The sequence below is a fragment of the Candoia aspera genome, chromosome 8 (genome assembly GCF_035149785.1).
Source record: "Candoia aspera isolate rCanAsp1 chromosome 8, rCanAsp1.hap2, whole genome shotgun sequence".
In the NCBI taxonomy this organism is placed as follows: Eukaryota; Metazoa; Chordata; class Lepidosauria; order Squamata; family Boidae; genus Candoia; species Candoia aspera.
Window position 1 is genome coordinate 28,246,639 of NC_086160.1, and position 20,887 is coordinate 28,267,525.

A 20,887-nucleotide genomic window follows, 5' to 3' on the forward strand; every position below is an offset into this window, starting at 1 on the left:
TCACTATTTCAATTTTTCTAATGAATCCATAGACCTGCATCTCCTGTTACACAAAAATATTAAGAAGTTACAAATTCCACAATATCCCAGAGAAAATAGCTCAGTTCAACCACATTCAAGATCCCTTTAGGGAAAGAAATGTCTGCAAAATGTGTCCATAGGATGAAGTCAAAAAGTTAAGATGGCAGCAACAATGGTATGATCAAAGCACCCCTGATTCATGTGTGACACAAATAAAAATGGAGCTTCTATTACACCATCATGGTCACCATCTTGCCTTTTTTACCACATGCAGGCACCCCAACAGAGTTTTAATGAACTGCTCTACTGTCCCAAGTCAGTCACATATCTGTTTCTTTTCTTTTCATCCTTGCCAAAGAATGTATGTAGGCAGAGGGCTATCTCCTGTCAAAACATGCCCTGTATAATATGTAGCTATTCCACCTTTCCCTCATTAATGGATTTTGTACTTGTGCTTTAAAAAAATGTAAAGAGGAGAGTATTATGAATGGAAAATATGATTGAAATCACAACAGGCAGGCCTGCAAAAGTCTATGAACAAAGCAAGACAAGATCATAATAGAAACCTAGTCTGGAAATTCCCGAGGTCACATTCTTTTGTGCACAATACAATGAAGTCAACAGCAGAAATTATATCTTAGCCTTTTAGTAAGAAAAATAGGGAAGGCTCTAAGTAAGGCAAGCAATGAGCCATGATATCATAAAAAGATAAACATGTTTGTCACTGCACACATTTCCTATAAAAGGATGTGTGGGCATCCAAGCTTTAAATGCCATGATGAGAGCTGCAAAAGGACATCTTCCATGGTGCTAATTATTTAGGCTAGGTGGGGTTAATAAGTGACCCCTTGGCTTTTTATAATTCTCCCCAAACTCTAAAATCATTGAAAACAGTGCCAATCTTTTTGGACTTAACCACTTTGGGAAGTTCTAGGGACTGGAAAAATGGTGGCCAATAATTGCATAAAATAAACTATAATTCTCATTAGTGGTTCACGCCGTAACTGTCATCGAAATCTGGAAAACAGCTGGATGTGTGTTGCCTTGAGTTTTATGATGGAGAAAAGGAAAGTGCTATAATAAAAGTATTATTAGTATATTACAATGTAATGTAAGTAGAACATACTTGGAAGAAATAATGTTTACTGATCTTGTTCTGAATTTTGCTTTCCACTTTAGATCATACTTTAAAAAAATACTTAATAAGCATTCAAGAATTAGGGCATAAGCCATTTATGTCAAGTACTCACTTGGCTTTCTCTAATCTGGGGTTCTCTAGAAGGGTTAAAAACATTTCTCAGCTAGTTAAAAAAATTTCCAGAGGGCAGAGAAAGTACCTGTCAGGCATTCCATTTAATAATTGTGGAATTTGATACAGGATTAATAATTCTTGAGACAGCTTTTGTTATTATATGAATAATCTATGCATGTTTTTGCCCTTAATATGTAAGATAAGGAAGCATAAAGGAAGAAGACATGGGGTGGAACTGAGACATCCTAGAGATGCTGAGGAGAAGTTATAATAAAAATAAATGATACTGTATGGTAAAATAGATTCTATGACTCAAGAAAATAAGGCACACTCAGAAATGCTTAGAAAGTGAATTAGCAAATTTTACCAATTTGGTGTTCTGAAGATATCAGAACACAAGTTCCATCCCTCCCAGCATGTCCAGTGCTGGCTAGAAATTGTGGAAGTGGTATTCTAACACATATGGCAGGCAGACACAAAGTTTTAGGATTGCTAAATAAAAAAAAAAAATCAGAAATAAAGGTGAGAAGCACGGTCCTCCTGGCTAAAGTCCTGCTTCATTTCCTGAAAGAATGGAAACTCATTTGTGTGTGTGTTCATTAACTTCATAATCTATTCAAAACCAATATCCAAGACAGTGTTATAACTATTTACAACAAAGTAAAATGACTCTTGATAACACATTTTTAATCCTTGTATGGTACAATTGTGTTATTTTTATGAAACTAAGTTATTCAATCAATGCTCACTCAGAAATACCACCTTTTTAATAATCTGAGATATTTTCCAGACAAATTGAAATATCCTCTAAAACAGCGTTTCTCAACCTTGGCAACTTTCAGATGTGTGGACTTCAACTCCCAGAATTTCCCAGCCAGCATGGGAGTTGAAGTCTAAACATCTGAAAATTACCAAGGTTGAGAAATGCTGCTCTAAAATATTAAAATCATGGTCAGATCTACTGAATCTTAAAGATCAAGCAGAAAAGTTGCTATAGATATTCCAGCTTAAGTACTTATTAATTTCTTTCAGAGACATATTTTTGGCCAAATATATCATTTGTAATTCTTTACAGAAAAAAAAAAAAGTGGGGGGTGGGAGATACTTTCTAAGCTACATGGCCTTTCTCTAAAAGAATAAAGAAGTATATTTTTACCACTATTTAGGACTACATACAATTCTTGGATTGCAAAAATCCTGATGACCCTAGATTATAGCAGAGATACAAAAAAGTAATTCATTGCTGAAATTAGTGGTCATCTGGATTTTAATTTTATTCTTTCCAACCTTGTGCTATTTTTATTCATACGCTGGTACTTTGATAAGCAAGACTAACAGAAAAACATGTATATTAAAAAAAAAAAGAAAACTACATCCTCAATATGATTTCCAAATAAGTATGGATTTTAAAAGTTCAGTTTAGATATTTTCAGGTTCCAAATTAACTTGGCATATAATTTGATTCAAACTGAACAGACTCTACACCTTTTCAAAAAAGATCTAATGGGAAATTCCCTTAGTTTATTTAATATGACTAGGCTTGTTTACTATTGTTAGTATTACTGTATATTTAACTACTCAGCCACCTTATAAACTATCAAGGAAGGATATACTCTTTGAAATAAAGGTTTCATTCAATTTAGCCAGTTTTTTTTAAATGTACATTAAAATTAATTGTAAGGCTTCATCCAGTATCAGGGATTGTTGTTGTTGTTTTGCTTACCTAACAAATGGAAGCTCCTATTAAAAAAAAAAAACACCAGGTAACCATGAAGGAATTTGAATCAAAGTATAAGAACAATATATGTTAACCACTGACTTCAGTTAACTTCTATGAAAACTCATGTGAAAAATACATGCACTAATAATTTTAAATAATTTACACCTTTAGTATAAATTCTACTTTAAGCAACACAAGATACCAAACTAAATGGAAAACAATTAGTTAAAACTTCATTGAATACAATGGGATTTACATTCAACCAACAAAGCACAGAATTACATTGCATGTACATCCAGCGTCTTTGAACAATTTTAGCATATTTTATAAATTCAGTGTTGAGTTTACAATGTAGTTTTATAGGCACTATGGAGAAGGACATAGGATCAGTTCTGGCTATCTTCTGCTTAGGATATCAGGATGCAATCCAGGGCAAATTTCTGCCAAATGGAGAAAGGCCCTTCCTTTCAAAACAGATGTTTGAACACAAAAATTGCTGATGAAAAATAAGGACTGAATGAATGTAAATGCACATAACAAGGACCCAATGACTGCTTTAGCTAAAGGAAAACTGCATCAGGATAGGGAATCTGTTGCTTCTCAGATGCTGAACTTTATCATCTCTAGTTCACTAACATCTGAAAGGCCACAGCTATCTTATCTCTGCTGTGGCAACAGTAACCCTTGCATTGATCACCATGCAATTAGATGAGAATAATGCCCTCTGTATAAGACTGTCTCTGGAAAAGATCTTAAGCCTCAATTGGGACAAAATGCTGCAGCCAAGATGCTAGAAGGTGATAGTCACCAATTAAACATGACTATTCCATTGCTAATAGTGTTTGTTTTGGCCTATAAAGTCCTACATGGCTTGGCTGCAAGATACTTTACAAAACATCCCCTCCACAATCTATCCAGCCCGTGCAAGACTGTAGAAAAGAAATGCTTAGGATCCAGTGCCTGCAAGAAAACCGAGGGGAGGGGGGACCTGAAGGCAATCATTTTTCTAACACCCACTGTGCTTTGGAATATCTACCTTGCCCCCAAAGGTACTCCTGGCAGCCTCCCTATTGATTTTTTGCTAGACCATAAAGACTGTTACTTAAACAGACATTTGGAGGACTTCTGAATTTGATTTTTGACTAGGCTGCCAAGTTCAATGCTTTATGCAGTATGTATTCTTTTTGTTTGTCTAATGATGTTTCTAATTCTATTATTGTGAACTAATAAAAGAATAAGGTGCTTACTGAATGAAGAAGTGTTGGTTTTCCAAGGAAAATTTAGAGCAGTGGGTAGGACAAATACCTGGGTGCCCACAAGGGCAAGTGATATCATGACATCATGCAAACTATGCACTACTTCTTTTATGCAAATCACATTATTTTCATCATGAAAATTATGCACGAGGGCATCATGGCAAGAATGACCTCATTGCTGCTTCTATTGAACATCTATGAATAAACATTAAATATTTCTTATTTTGAAGCAATTTTTCTTTTCTGACCATACCGTTACGTGTTATAGGTAACAAGTTCCAGTCACGTATCTCTTTGCAGAACCTATTATTCTGGACTATATAATCATGAATTTTTACTAGCCATTGTTGTAGTTGAGTCTCTGAACAGTACATCTGTCCTTTTTTTGCTGTTGTTGCTTTTCACTAATCCCCACTTCAAGATCAGAACAAAAAAAGGAACTTTGGTTAAACCCTGAAGTACTTATAAGCATCAACTTTCTATACAAATGGTAACATAACAACTGCTTGGGGATAAAATATTTATACAACAAGTAACAAAGCATTGTATTGTCTAAATATTTATAATTAAATGAACTTTATAATTCATTTAATTATAATGCAGCTTGCATTATAATTTTTGAAATAAAATTATGATGCAAACTGTTTTGAAAGCATTTTAAATGGTATTATTGTATCTAATAATTTAACTGAAATGCTGATGCTGCTCTGTGTTTTATTTTACGAAGAAGTGGGAGGGTAAGATCAAGATCTGCCTTACCTTAATCTACTCACTATGTTACTCTAACTGTAATAGAAACTAATGAAAATCTCAGTAGCAATCAAAATATCACACATATTGAATACTGTAACAATTCAATATATTTGATTACTTTTTAGATTGCAGTCTTATACATCTTCTCTTTAAGTAGGGCTGTGTGGAATTCAGTAGGACTTACTTCTGAATAGACATACATACATACTGTAGTCATATTCAAATTTTGAATCTTAAGGCAGAACTGCAACATTGGTGACCATCCAATTGATCATTCATATTAGCACCCATCATGATTTGAGGAACAGAGAAACTTAAATTTCATAGAAAAACAGCTTGATGAGGAACAAAACCAAAATGCTTTAAGAATTTTTAAAAAGTGTTATAAAGTCCTTTTTCAAAATACATATTTATATTTACAGAACTAATTAGTTTTAGTGGTGATAGACTCGCTTTGGGCACTAATCAATCAGCACAGTCCAAGATCATCTGAAATGTTACATCTACTGTAGGACTAATGAACATTCATGAAATGGAAGGCAAAGAGAAAACACTGCACATGTCACCCACTTCATTTCTATATGTATGTAGAAAAGATATGAAGAAAGGCTGCGATGACATTGCTTCTGTCTTCAGAATGCCCTTGCCCACATGGAATATCACAGACCCCTATTGCTCTTTCAGATTCTCTGTTGAATAGGATTTCAAAAATTGCCATTAAAAAATCTTCCTTTTGAGATTGCTAATCTACGACAAATTCTACAGTAGTCTTCCTCCTTATGAGATTGCTAATCTACGACAAATTCTACAGTAGTTTGACTGAAGATGTTCATGCAAAACAGCTTTTCTTCACTCTATTACTTTTCAGCTGCTAAATGGTTTTTACTGAAGTTGTTTTTTAGGTCAAGTAATTATATAATGTGCAAATAGTCTGCCTAGCTTCTTAGCATAGAATAGGAAGCCTGCTATAGGCAGCTTTCCTGTTAAAAACTGTTGGGGTAATCCTATGCATGCTTATGCAAAATTAAGCCCCACTGGGTTCAGTAGGACCTACTGCCAGAATTAGCTTTACCTAGCTTGAACTCCTCCAAATGTGATCAAGCCAGGAATCTCAAAAACCAAACCCATAGTTGTAGCCCCTAATAATTTAGATGGTGCCAGATTGCAGGTGCCTTTCATTGCTTTTTAAATATAAATGTAAATAAAGCCTGCTCTGCCCTGCTTATTAGGCATTAATTTTTACAGTATTGCTCTGTCTTTTGTCTAGAATCATTCTAAGAGTAAGCACAAAGTTTCCTATGGAGGTCTGTGTATCTTTCACATATCTCACTGATACTAAGGCAGATGACACCAAATAGCGAACACTGCAGAGTAACTTCATGGATAGAGATTATGCCGTAGCCAAATAAGCAATTTAATGAAGTGTAGTAGTTATAATACTGAAACCAGGGACTGTGAGATTCAGGTTCAAGTTTCAGCTTGACTATGAAGATCACTGAGTAACTCTTCAGCCTACTTTCATATGACTGTTGCAGAAATGAGGGAGACCCATCATGAGCTCCCAAGGTTCTAAATGCAATAATCAAACAAAACAAATAGGCCTGTATAATCCAATTTCTTGCTTACATACCATTTGCATCAAAGGGGTTTATGCCTAAGAAAATAGATTTAGAGAATCCTGTAAAAACTTCAGTATCAATTTTAACACCAAAAGTGGGTACTTTGAATTAGTGGAAAGAAATCAGAATTGTAATTACTGAATTTCAGCCTAAAAATGTAGTGTACTGGGAACAAGCTATACTGAACAAAGGGACATAAACATGAATATGACTGTGTGGCCCACTCAAATATAAATTCTTTAACATTAGTTTCATTATTAATCTGTCAACTTATCGAACTATTGATATTCTAATGATACCAACATAATTACTCAGCACTGCCCACTCCCTGGTTATGTCTTATTATGCACATTGGAAGAACTATACCTGAAGGCAACTCAAGACTGGGAGACAATGTGCAGTGAGATACATGAGGTTGTGAGACATAAAGGTTTAAACTTTGCAGGAATATCTGGTAGGATACCATTGGGTGAACAAAATATTTTTCACATCTGACCATGGTCCATCAGTTGTACCTCTACTATGCCCTGACTCCTTTCCCAAGCATTTGGGTCAAGTGGAGTTTCCTTTCCGTTGTTCAATTATCCTGTTTGCTCACCATTTAACATTTATATTTTATATACTGGGTTCTTTTCTATTGTTGTATTTTGTTATTGTTTACTTTTGTTGTCTGTGGCCGAGTCACATTGTGTGAGTTGGGTGGCATTACAAATGCATGAAATAAAAATAAATAAAATATCTGCAATTAATTCCCAAAACAAATCTTGTCACAGCTCTGATGAACACTCCTGGAATATATTGCCTTGCAATATTCGGCAATCTAAGAGTCAACTGGCGAACTGCTGCTGCTAGCACCTGTCTACTGTATTTGTGATTGCATAAACTGTGAATAGCTAGTTTTCATACTCCAGTTCACCTAAGGCAACTGGAACTATTGTTTGTCTGCTACTGAAGAAAATAAATCAATTACGCAAAATGCAGCAATTAAGACAGCAATTCAAGATATTCCCAGTAAAATGATAGAGCTTCTGAAAAAATGGGATACCACAAAATCAAATGGTTTGCCATTAATTATAACCTCTAGTATAATAAATAAGTACAGATTTCCAGCACTTCACATGAAAAGAAGAAAAGGTGCTAGCATGACTGAGCATACTATACCTCTTGGTACCTCCTAAAAGAAGCTGCATAGTAGTCACATAATTTCAGGAAAATATGTGTTTGAGGTAAGGTGCCAAGCACATCCATGCCAGTGCCTCTCTAGTTAAACATGTATTTTTCTGAGTCTTTGCAGATACTGGGCAAGCCCAGAAAAAAAAATGCAGCATCTTTTAAGAAGTGCTCACAAATTCAGAATACATGTCCATGCCTCCCAAAAACACCTTTTTTGCTTTCTGTCCAAAGAGCTGCATATCCCTAATTATGAGCCTATTTAAATAAAGGACAAAAGTTGGTTCCTTTTGAAGTAGTTGATGCTTACAAATGAACATTAAGGCTCAACTCAGATGTCATATTAAATTGTGATTTAGGTTAGGATGACTTAGAAAGCAAAACATGTTTAGAGTTTCCAAATAAGCCTGCATCAGTTTTAAATGCATACAGACTTTACACACAATGAGAGAAATTTGAGATGAAAACACAAGCACCGTCTTTATCATTATTTTTATCATTCACCATAGATAAAGGACAAATGTGTGCAAGGGAGAACATTTGAGGACACTCACTCTGAGATTAAATATTCAAAATCATACAAAGCCACCAAGAAATGTCATAGCTAAATGCACTTACCCTTGTTCAGCCTCTTTCCTTATAAAATCTGTATGCATTTAAAAAGCATGAGCTACATTCAAATGGGTAAAGTGTGTCTTGGAAAACAAAAGCAAGTAGTTCTACTATTTCAGTTCTAAGTTCTTTCTTTCCAAGGTGATGATCCTCTGCAGCTGCATTGCAGATGCAACAATCAATGAATTCAGACATCATACAAAACTACTTAGCATAAAACACTGTTTGCAAACCAGAGTTTCCCAGTCTTTTACACAAACAGGTGTTAATTTAGTCGGGAGACAAATCTTTAGAATGGAAAAGTACTCTTAACTATGGGCTTACATGATCGTTAAATTTTTCTTAGGAAGATATTAAGGATAAAAAAATATACCTGAGAAAGTATAAGAGCTCTGATGAACAAAGGCCTTAAAATATTCTTTGGACATAACCACTGATTTCAATAAATGAAACGGAGCTTTAACATTAAAGCTTACACGCATGTCAGATATTATTCAGATGTAGGCACAGAAATATCAACAGTATTTATTTAAAATACTTTTATCCTGGAAACCTAATTTATCAGAGCAGTATTTTTCCCAAGAAAAATAACATCAGAATTTTCTGAATACTCATACAAAGAAAGCTCAGCACATCCAAAACAGTCTTTAGTTCTACTGAGTCTTAAGTTTGCTTAGTGAACACTGCTATCCATTTTTAGATCAGATTTGTTCTTGTCATTCTTCACTGAATAGATGAAATAGGTTAAGGTATCCTTTTCATTCACTGGAATAGTCCGAAAATGACATCCAATTATCTGGAGGGGGAAAAAAAAAGTATTGTCTATATATTGAAAAACAAAAGTTTTAGACAAGTGTCTCAGAACCAAGCCAACAACATAAGTTATTAATATTTTAAGGAATTCATCCAAGAATGGACACATTAAGATACCAATCTTCTTGAAAAGTGCATTCAAAATTTAAAAAATATATATAATTATTATGCTTTGATTAAGGAGTAATAAAAAAGTGAGATACCTGTTTTAGGCTACCCTGTATCTTAAATGAAATGGTGCAATGTTTTAAAGACTGGCTTGTCAAAGTGATCTGTAGAAAAAGCTTAATACAACTATCAAATATGGACTATTTGTCTCTATAACCTTTTGGAACTTTTGAGAATTCAACTACAATGCCATCTTCCTTTATTTTTTTAGCTTGTTAAAAAAATCAACAAAGCTTTCCTTAAAAAATTAGAATATTTTAGCAGTCATGGAATAAGATATAGTTAAGGATCTAATTTGTACTGTTCTTTGTACAAATTAGAAAAAAGTACACTGAAATATCAAGGGTCCATATTGGGACAATTATATGTTACCATGGTTGACAAGGTAGCCAAATTTTCCATTTACACCTATACTATACTGAGTTTATGCTAGGCAGACAGAAGAACTCCAAAAAGCTCTCCAAATTTTTGAAATATCCCCAAGATACACAAAAAGTGAGCTTGATTCAATCAACTATTGCTTGCTGAAAATAACTGAAATAATCTTACAATACTGAAAACCAGAAGTACTGTTCATGACATATTACATCTGGGCTGTCTTGATCCTACAACTTATCAGTTTACTTGGTAATATAGCTGGTTAAATTTGTAGGTACCGCTTCGGCGGGAAGGTAACGGCATTCCGTGTCGTCATGCCGGCCACATGACCACGGACGGGTCTATGGACAACGCTGGCTCTAACGGCTTAGAAACGGAGATGAGCACCGCCCCCTAGAGTCGGACATGACTGGACTTTACGTCAAGGGAAACCTTTACCTTTACCTCTATTTAACCTATTAACCTATTCTACTAACTCTATTTCTGCTCTCTCTCGCCATACATTTTATTTGTTTTTCAATTTACATGGCCACCCATATCTCCATTGTGATGTCTGGGTGACTAATAAGACTGTAAAATCAACCAAAAAATTAAATAAAATATACACAAGATAATCAGTAATACTGTATATGCATAATATGAGCAAGCTTGATCAATTCTGTTACATAATTTCATTTCTCCTTAGTTCAGTTTTAAAACATCTGAGAAAAGGCAGCCAATTAAACAGACTGCAAATGTAGTTGGCCAATACCTGAAATTTTATTTTCCAATTTCTTTTCTGATAATTTCCAGGATGAGATTTGCTTTTCCACTGTTGTAACATTATTAGCCAACATTTACCAATGACTTTTCTACTATGTCTTCAAGTTGTCTTTCTAGGACTTAAACCCAATTCACATTCCTGCTGTGTTTATTTATGACAAGTTACAGTTGCTTGCTTCCATGCTTTTCATTTTGCAATTATACTGAGTATCATCTATTTTCAGCACAGAATTCACCTCTGCAAGTTCTTCACAATCTGCATAGAATTTCATTTGAATTTATTTATAAAACTATTTCTTTTACCTTATTGTTTTGAGCTTCATTTAACAAGACTGAAGGGCATTTGAAATAGCTAGGTCTTGAACTACCTTCTGAAGCTCAAAGGAAAGGTGGGGAGGCTAGCCAAAAGACATTTCCTTGCACCTGCACATGATGTATAACTTCCAAAGGTGGAACACAGAGAAGAGCCTCTTCTGTAGACCTTAACACCCAGGCAGGTAGAGACCAGGAAGATGTAGTACCAACATATTCCAAAACAACAGATTCTTCTTCCTCCCAAATCTGCACAGGTAAACTCATTAAGTGATCAGAAGTTTTTGGTCCCTGACTTTACTGGAAAACCATATAGCCATCAACATGAAAGAACAGCAAAGCATTTGGATAGATTTGCAGAAATGAATTGGGAGAGAGATACAAGCTACCATCAGGACAAAAAGAAGTCTTCAGAATTAAAACATTTAAGAACTATGAACAGAAAAGCTAAATATTATAGCATTTTTTTTTTTTTACTAGAAATAAAGAGAGAAGTTCCACATACTTCAACAAGTTGTGCTTTATTAAGTCCTGGTCTAGTCTGTAATTTGAAGTGCCTTTTGTATCTTCTTAGTGTGTTTACTTGCAGCTGAAAGAGATCAACCTAGAAAGGAAGTAACACGGTACTTTAACCTGAAGGCTAATCGTCAACCTATTTTATCATGCAAATATTGTATGAAATTTTGAATATGCTTTTCATTTTCTAACGTGTAGCACATGACTGCTTTGCAGTGCATGGGGTGTTTTTGGCCCATCCTTTACTATCAGGATGGTGCCACTGGAAGTCTTTGATTAAAGAAGGTACATATTTAACCAATGAAAGGTCCCCATTTCAGTCTCCAGAAACTCTATTTTAAAATATCACAAGTTAAAGGAACTGGGAGGGTAGGGAAGCGCCACAAATCCAGAAATCTGCTGTTAGAATAGACTACTAAACAGTGGGCTTCATGTGGTAAAGTTAGCATGCTTTCTCATTCTAGTAATAAGCTTACGGTACAGCAAAACACACATGGTGAGCAAAACCTAAAATACAAAACTCTTCAACAACCATTCTTTATCCATCATATAAACCAAGATAGATAAAACCTATGATGCTCCAGATGTTGTTGAAATACAGCTCTATATGTCTCCAAGTTATAATTCATATTTTATTGGCATTAATATTTTCTTACCCCAAAACATTCATTCTTAGAAGGTCAAATATAAAAACAATTATCTAAACAACCTTATATTTGGAGTTTTATTTTATGTACACTCTCTGGAATCACAATCATGCAAATTGGGATGGCTATGTAAACCATAAATAAATGTATGTATGTACGTATTTAGCACTAAAAAGATGCAATGAATATCTAAGCCACCAAGTTTTTGAACAAAGTACTGCTTTCACATCACATACAAGCATACTCATGCAGAGATTAATGCTGAGAAGAATATTAATATTAATCTACCTCTGGAGTGTCGATGTCTTGCACTGGTGAATCACCATCATCATCACTGCCTTTTCTCTTTCTTCTGTTTCTGACACTCTGAATTAAGTTTTTGTGGAAATCACAAATATAAAGATGCCTTGCCTGAAAGTTTAAAGAGGTAGTTTAACATACATCTCTAACATTTTCCAAAGTCATATTTCACATGCAATTCCAAAGGATTTATAATAAATAGTAAGAAAAGCAATGATATAAATCACAAACCCATCTGATTGCATTAGTTCATATAAGGGGAAATTTGGAAACTTAGTTAGCAGTACAACCCACACGGCTCAGCAAATGTTTTTTATTCCTATGTTAATCCTACTGGCTAAGTAAACTGCAAAGAAAACCAAGTGATGCTATGTTTACTTATATACAGAATGTACAGACATGAAAATGACAATTGTACAAAAAAAGGAAGTTTCAATTCTCTAACAACCCAGCAATTTTACATTGCTTCTAACATGTTTTAGAATACTAAACTGCAAAAGTAGAATTTCTGACTGTATTTTAATCAAAATAGATATTTTGGATTAAATCCAATAAGAATGAAGCTATAAAAATGGTAATGGCCATTTAGTAAATTAAAAAAAAAGAATATATGGGTAATTTAATGATATATATACAATGTTAGAATTTTTTTTTACCTCAGAAACAAGTTGTTGCAAAAAAAAATGCCCACTTTAGTAAAGAACTAGAGTTTGGGATAAATGCAACAAAGTATATTTTATTGGCCTGCACAACTACAGGGATCACTGAGCTGCTCACCAAAGGAATGCTGAAAAGCCCCAAAGCCCACAAGGTTACAGGTTATATACTCTCTGAAATGATACACAGAACCTACAAAAGCAGTGTGAATTATAACATGACTCTTACAGCAGGAACATAGAATCTGGTAACATGGGTTGACCTTATTATGGGCTGACCTGGAACCTCTATGTTCTGCTCTTCTAAGGAGGCTTCCTGCCCTTTCTACTGATACTAGCACCTTATAACATAAACAATGTCCTTTATTGTATCATATACTGTATTGACTTCCTTCAAGACAACAACCTGGTTTTGGTTTTTGTTATCTGTCTCCTTCCTCAGGGTCATCAGGCAGTTTCAGTTTGCCTGCTCTCATATGCACTTCAGGATCATATATCAGGATAGAATATTATTTGTCCCCCACATTCCCCAATTTCTTTTCTCCCTCTTTCAGTGTACAATAAAGTGGAAGGAGATTGATAATAGGCAGACCACCCTGGGGTCTTACACAGTTGACAGCAGGAATTACAAACTGTACAACAAACTCCACAGCACTATGGTCCACACATTATGCATACATATATAAGCATGCCTATTTGAAGAAACAGAAATCCAATGAACAAAATGTCCTTTATCCAGATCCATACAGAAGAAAAACTGTGTGACAGTAATTTATATTCTAGGACATGGGCTTTACCAAGTGTGCCTGCTTGTGGATCAATGAAATGTCAGTCTCTATATGGATATGTTGATTAACCCCAAGTAACAGGAAGAATTCACTAATTTATATACACCCGCCCAGGACATTTCTTCCTCACAAAGTACTAGAACAAATTAGCATTACATGTCTAACCATATTTACTTACTATACAATACCCAATAATGCTTACTTCCAAGAAAGTGCACAATACAGTAAAATTCTAAATCCATTTGCTAAGGATAGAACATCTCATTGAGTTCTATCTAATTTCTAGTAAAAATAAATTATCTAGTTGGGCTATTAATCTACAAAGGTCACACCGGAAGAGTTTATTACTCCTAAACCAGGAAGCAGCATGTTTGGCAAGCACTAAAATCATCCCCACTTTTTTTTTTTTTACAAAATGTGAGCCTCCATTTGATTTCTCAAAACAACCACTGCACACGCTGCCAACATTTAATAACACTCTTTAACTCCATCAGTACCAATAACGAGACATATCCCAGGCTTGTTCTTTCCGGTTATGTCACAATTATCCGCTCTGCATTAGAGAGCTATAAGCCGACAGACGTCTACTGTCTGGATTACGTGCTTCGACTTTAGGAATGTCTCGCACCGACTGGATTTTTCTCCTTTTGTTTAGTATGCAGAAGCGCAAATATATTTTGGGCATTTTGTATTTAAAAAAGAAAGGCTTTCTAAGAGCTTGATGGCTGCCAAGGGGAAGACGACAGAGTGGCAAAATGGGACGTGCAATGCTGCAGCACGAGGCGGAGCAGTCAAGTACTGTCCTTTCCAGGGGGAAAACAAACACTCTCATATTCACAGAGACAATCGGTCCTTATAAACAATACTTGCAATTTCTTGCCAAGAGCCGTTCACACGACTTTATGCTAACTTCCACCACCACCACGTTGAAGAGGAAAAGAAAGAATGAGATGAAGAGAGAAAATAGCGTAAAAGAGCAACAAGAGAAGCTACTTCCAACCACACTCACAAAGGCCAGCAGCTGAGGCGGCTCAGCTTTTGCAGTGTCAGCCCACAGCCAACTACACAGCAAGAGCAAACAAAAACAGAAACAAAAAGCTGTATAACTGCTAACCCTTCAAAGGGCTGCAAAGAGGAAGGGGGAATCAAAGAAATCACCACTGCCTAAAATACACTTTTTACGTGGGCTAAAGCCTTCACCACGCAAATAAATATTTAATACATGTCCCTAATATGGACGTAACACAAGTCGCCACAAAAAGCTGGAATGGGTTGTAAGGAAAGGGCAAATTAGTCGGACTTCCCTTTATTCAATGAAGATGTTTTTCCAGATACGCCAGCCAAACCGTCCTAAAACTAAGGGAACGAAAGACAAACAAAACCAAAACGTGGGGCGTTTGTCTTCTCGGGGAAAGCATCTTTCCCATTCATTGTCTTCAGTTCGCTTTTGTCCTCCTCATTGTAATCACCACGACCCAAATAAATCTGAGGGTTATATGGGGCTCGCGATGGCGGAGGCGGCTTTTAAGGGAGCCAAGAGATAATCCCTAATCAACCAGAGCCAGGAGCTGCCCGCGGATTTAAGACACTTACACTCTTGTCCAGCTCGATCTTCACCTTCTTCTGCGAGATGCTCTTCTGGATCCGCTTGCTGAAGCTAGCATTGCCCGCAGCTCGGCTACACCTCTCGCCTTCCTCCCGCAGGCAGCATAACTGCCCAGCGCCGGGTCCAGCAGACCCAAGAGGACCAGCCGAACCCGCGGCTGTCGCTGCGGCAGCCGACGAAGTAGCTCCGAGCCCGGCCGTCGGCTGCGGAAGAGGCGGCGGGGGCGGAAGGACTTCCACCGCGGCGGTGGCGTTAGCTACGACGGCAGGGACGGCGGCGGCTTCTCCCCCGCCTCGGGTCACTTCTTCGGGGCCGAAGCCGTTCATTGCCCGCCTGCTTAAACTGCGGGCTTTCTCCGATACGGCTACCGCTAAAGTTAAGAAACTCAACTGGGCGGCTTTGCTGCTACAGCTGCGGCTGCTCCCCCACACACTCCCAGACACCGCCTCCGTCTCCTTTTGTCAGGAGAGAAGCGGAACGGAGGAAAGGCCACTCGGCCTTTTGCAGTCCTTTGGGCCGTGCTCTCTTGGCGCGCAAGAAGGGCTAAAATGCAACGTGGGAAAGACGCCCTGAGTCCGACATGCTCCGAGTCCTGCTGAAGAGAGTAGCAGAAAATGCCCGTTCCGTTTGCCCCAAGACTGACACTGAAGGGAGAACGGGAAACGCCACCCTCCCGCCTCCTTTCTTTCTGTAAAAAGCGAAGCCGAGCCTTGCCCCTTGAGCAGCCGCGACTCCAGAATCTTCCCTCCCCGAAGTAATTAAAACTGCGTCTTCTTCCTCAGTAAAGCTACGAGCAGGTCAACTCCGCTTCTTCCTTTCCACACTCTTTTCAACGTGTTGTAGACTTTTCGGCTGTTTCCAGATTGCAATAGCAACAACCTGCCCCAGTGTGCTGTTTTTCCCCTCCGCCTTCTCTCGTCGTCCCCGGAGGTTCACGGGAAGAGTGGTTTTCCTGTACTGTCTTCCGTCAAAGAACCAAGAGAGCAAGGACTACCATTCCCAAAATGCATCTCCGCGCAAAGCCGTAGCGTTAAGCATATTTACAAAGCGAACGAACGCGGCGGCTTCGCAGTCCTCGCGGAGGGTGGGGGTGCGCGAAAGCCATTTTACTGGATGTGGTGAGAGTAGCCTTCGGAAAGGCGCCGAAAGAGGGGTGTCACTTCGCTCCCCTCCTCTTACTAGGCGGGTAAGGCAAAAAAAACAAGATTCCCTTCGACTTATCCTATAATCGACACAGAAAGGTCTTACGCTACAGCATGCGCATTACCATGTTCTTCCCTTGTCTATGCAGCTGACGTGTGCGGAGGACACCTCGTTAGAAGAGGCGGCGCTTCGTGCAGCCGTTGATATTTGAAATCTACTGCCGGCTGGGGAGGGGGAAAATAGAGCAGCTGCCTCGTCTTTTGCTGCAGTCTGCCTCTTAGAGGCATAAAGCACGGAGCCTGGAATTGCTTCTCTCGATGACTGAGCAAATCTCCAACTTGCTGCGTTTTCTCTAAGCGCATTAAACCCGTGGCTTAAGCTTGGTGTAGACTTCGTTTGAGCCTGCCTTATGGAGGCCTTTTCTTTTTCGGATCAAGGGGAGGTGGTCTTGTAGAAAATATTTTAACAGAAATAGAGCAGAATTATTTCCTCGTAGACAAAATGCTATCGTTTGAATAGGAAAATAAGGCCATTAGTCAACTAAACAGTAACTTGTTCATAAATCGTTCTATTTTTAATATATAGTACAGTACATACTTTTAAAAATGTATTTTCTAATAGTGTTACATATTATGAAATATATTAGCTATGTAGAATGAAAAAATTAAAACTCATAGGACAACCCCATTGCTGCCTAGCAGTGTTAATTTGAAATAACATGATCAGGTAATGCCTTTGGACAAAAGATAGTTTTGAAGTTCTTAAGAACGATAGTACTTGTATCTGTCAAGATAGTTAAAATCCAAGGAAAAAATGGGGGAAGAGGAAAAAAGTACTTGCTAATGTTAGAATTCTAGTTACACTATAAGGTTACACAATTTCTTGGAGTTACTGTACTGATCACATCTGGTATTGAAATAATAAAATGGCTGCCATGGCAGGAGTTGACTTTACAAAATGAGTATGTTGGCATGAATATGAATATCATATAAATATATTATGAATATATGTGAGATGGGCAGCTACATAAATATGATGTAATAAATTATCATAAGTTATCAAGTGCTAGATGATAAAATAGTTAAAACTGGAAGTAGCAATGATACCTTTACTACTGTTGTGATTGATGCTATCTTTTTTCCTGTTCAAAATTTAGAGGCTTCCAAATTCTAAAAATTACTTTTAAGAAATGTTACAGGACATAGGGATATAAGCATAATGTTCCTTAGACTACCCTTTTATTATTAGATGTTTCTCCAATCTTCCTGTTTTTCTTTTGTACTGTAACGGAGCTGCATTCTACCAGGGATTCTAACGTGTTGGGAAAATAATTGTTGGTTTCTGTTTTTGGAAATAAATATTATACATCATGAAAGTATTTTATAAAATTGAGAGTTGGAAGTGAAATAAGACTTGTCTGTGTGAATTACAATACCGTAATAGAAATAAGAACAAAGAAAATTATTGAAAGTTCCAAATTGTATACAAGGGCCTTTATCGTAGTCTTTTCAGCGTTATTATGGTTGCCATCTTTGCCTTTTGGATACTAAACTTGTATTTGTAAAGCAGTTTGCTATAGATGAACCAGCAATCCATCTCCCCCAAAAGAGTCCCTCTTTTGGGGAAGATGGGCGGTAACAAAATTTGAATAATAAACAGGCCTAAGTCTCCTGGGAAAAATAACTATACATTTGTTTAAGCATTGTAGTACAGATGTTTAAATATGTGCATTTTGACTCTATAAATGTTTACTTAGAAGTCCCCTTTCACTAAAAGCTATTCATACAGTAGATCTCTGCAAGATTGCACCCTATGAATATAAAATGTTTTAGTCAGAAATAGATTCTCAATCCAAGGAGAAAAAAAGTTAAGTGAGGAGCATATTATTTAATTTCAGCATGCAGATAAATTAGAAATATTTTCCTATTAAGCAGGAAACATGAGCAGGTAAGAAGCAGTGACCGAGAACTGCTCTTCAGGAATTGCAAATCATTCCAGCAAAGAATAATTCCAGGAAACAGTTGTGCACTAGAACTACAGAACTATTTCCTAAACAAGATTGAAAATGGTACTTATTCTGACTCTCATTTTCCTCTAAGAGATTCCCTGACAGTAAAAGGACTCCTGTTTTAACATTAAAAATGGAAAAAAGAGGGAAAGAGAACCTGACATGTTCTTTCCTTTCCTTGATTTTCCATCTCAATTTAGAGCATAAGAGGTAAAACATATCAACTGCAACAAAGTGAATGGAGTACAAGGAACACTAATTTAATTTACTGCTGATTTTGAGTTGATGAAAACTGCAGTCTGGACAGTGCTCTTTCTCAAAATCCAAAGCAGCTGTCAGATGAAAGTGACTGCATGTATGGTGAGGAAAGAGAGAGACATCTCCACTGCAGCACATCTTTGCCAGGCAAAAGGATAAAGCACATGTAATTAGGAATAACTAGTAACTGTAGACTAAACTGAACGATGGACTAAACTGAACTGTTGAAAAGTGCTATTTATCAGCCACTTCTTTTACACTGAATTTAAGTTAAGAATTGTATTTGAATTTGCAGAATATTTTTTGCACAGAATAAGTTAGCCACAACAACCCTGCCCAATCACAAAAACATTAAAATACAGTGTTTCTCCATTGTTTTGTATTAATAGCTAAATTTGGTTCATCAAAAAGAACTAATAGCATTTAAACTAACCATGAAATTGTTTTTTGCGGACAACAGACCTGTTAAGCTAGAAACTGCTTGTCTATGATTAGATGGGCAGTTTCTTTGCTGCACTTTATATAATGATAATTTAAAGCAGTAATTCAGAAGATGCAATTCCTGGTAAAGTACTGTAATCATTTTGACTGGAGTTATCTCTCAACTGTCCAGTATATACATTGCACCATTCACAGAGATTGCCTGGAAACACTCAAGAGCCCAGCAAAAATGACAGACATGGAAGAAAATAAAAAAGGCAATACATTCTTAGTCACAGAAGTTCACTAGGTGACTTTGGGCCAGTCACTTTTAGTGCAACCTGTCTTCAGGGCTATTGAAGGAAAAAGTAGGAGCTCTTAAAAAAGACAGTATAAATGGTATAAAAATAAGATTGGAATAGCTATGCCCTAGCGTTTGCTGCTATTATTACTGGAGTGACACTGTTTATCATTTAGTTTTTTATTTTCTATTTTGCTGTTGCTAACCTGTTTAAAATACTATCATTACAGTACACAGTCCCTTACAGTAATGTCCTACTTCATTGAACAGAACTTTCTTGAGAGTTGTAGCTGGATCTTTATACAACATAAAAACCATGAAAAAACACCAATTAACACCAATTTTCTTCTGTAGATGCTCCCACAATCTAAAAAGTAATCAGGGCATGCCCCTGAGCAAAGTAAGGGAAAATCCTCCTGGTATGAATTCTTGTTTGATGAGGAACAGAAACATGCTAAGAGCAGTGTCAGACTACCTTTTCTTCAAGGTAACCAAGAAGGTTATCAAGGTGAAGAAGGAAACATCCTCAGTCCAACCTTGGCAAGTGCTATTTGAATGGTATTCTTATAGATAGCAATGTCACTTAAAGATGGGTAGAGAGTCTCTTTCCTGCTTAAGTCACATTCATACTACAGCTATAAATAACAGCTCAAGTTCAAGATATACATTAGTAGTGAGGATATACTTACTCTGATTGCCTTCAGAACCAGCATAGATATTACAAAAACATGTCGACATCTGCAGTAGTTCTGAAAAACAATAAGATGTTACCATGGATCCTCAAACATATCTCCAAGTGTTTCCTAGTTGTCAACTGAATACATCTAGAACTAGTTTAATTCCTCAGCAGTTCTTGTTTTAAAGATCCGTTGGTGATGTATAATACCAATAGAATAAAATTGGTTGGATAGCAATCAAATACTTTGATAAACATTTATATATTTATATAACATAAATTTCTATGTAAATTCAATTGAAGCAACCCATTTAAAAGCCATGATATGAATAATTTTCATAAACTAGAAGTAAAATTGGAATATAAGCCTATGTTCTCATCCCTTAAGGAAATGCATCATAAATCTGTTAATTGTATTAACCAGTGTTTTCTTATGATTCTCCTTCTGGTCCACTTCCATAGATATGTGCAAATAAAATGAGTTATACATTGAATGACTCCAATTTCCTATACTTAATACTTTTCGGACCAGTGAATAAAATCATCTGATAAGGCCATACTTCAAATTTGAAGGTAAAAAGATGCTTCTGAGCTTGCGTGGGTGTACATATAATACCCATCTTCAACTCCTTAAACATCTGTTCCTGGGATTGTGTGGCAAATACAGAAGATAGCAACACAATCTTGGGAAAAGATGCATTTGCTTTAAGGAGTTACTGACATGCTACATAA

At 36.6% G+C, this 20,887-nt stretch overlaps 1 protein-coding gene across 1 annotated transcript; it reads right to left on the reverse strand.

Moving 5' to 3' along the window:
• Positions 1–8,914: 8,914 nt before the first annotated feature.
• Positions 8,915–16,273, reverse strand: SAP30 (Sin3A associated protein 30). Its single transcript, XM_063309911.1, has 4 exons — positions 15,337–16,273; positions 12,288–12,410; positions 11,342–11,440; positions 8,915–9,199 (listed from the first exon to the last, which is right to left on the reverse strand). Exons 1-4 carry the CDS (start codon positions 15,673–15,675, stop codon positions 9,077–9,079), a joined length of 684 nt encoding a protein of 227 aa, XP_063165981.1. The 5' UTR covers positions 15,676–16,273; the 3' UTR covers positions 8,915–9,076.
• Between the last annotated feature and the right edge of the window lie 4,614 nt (positions 16,274–20,887).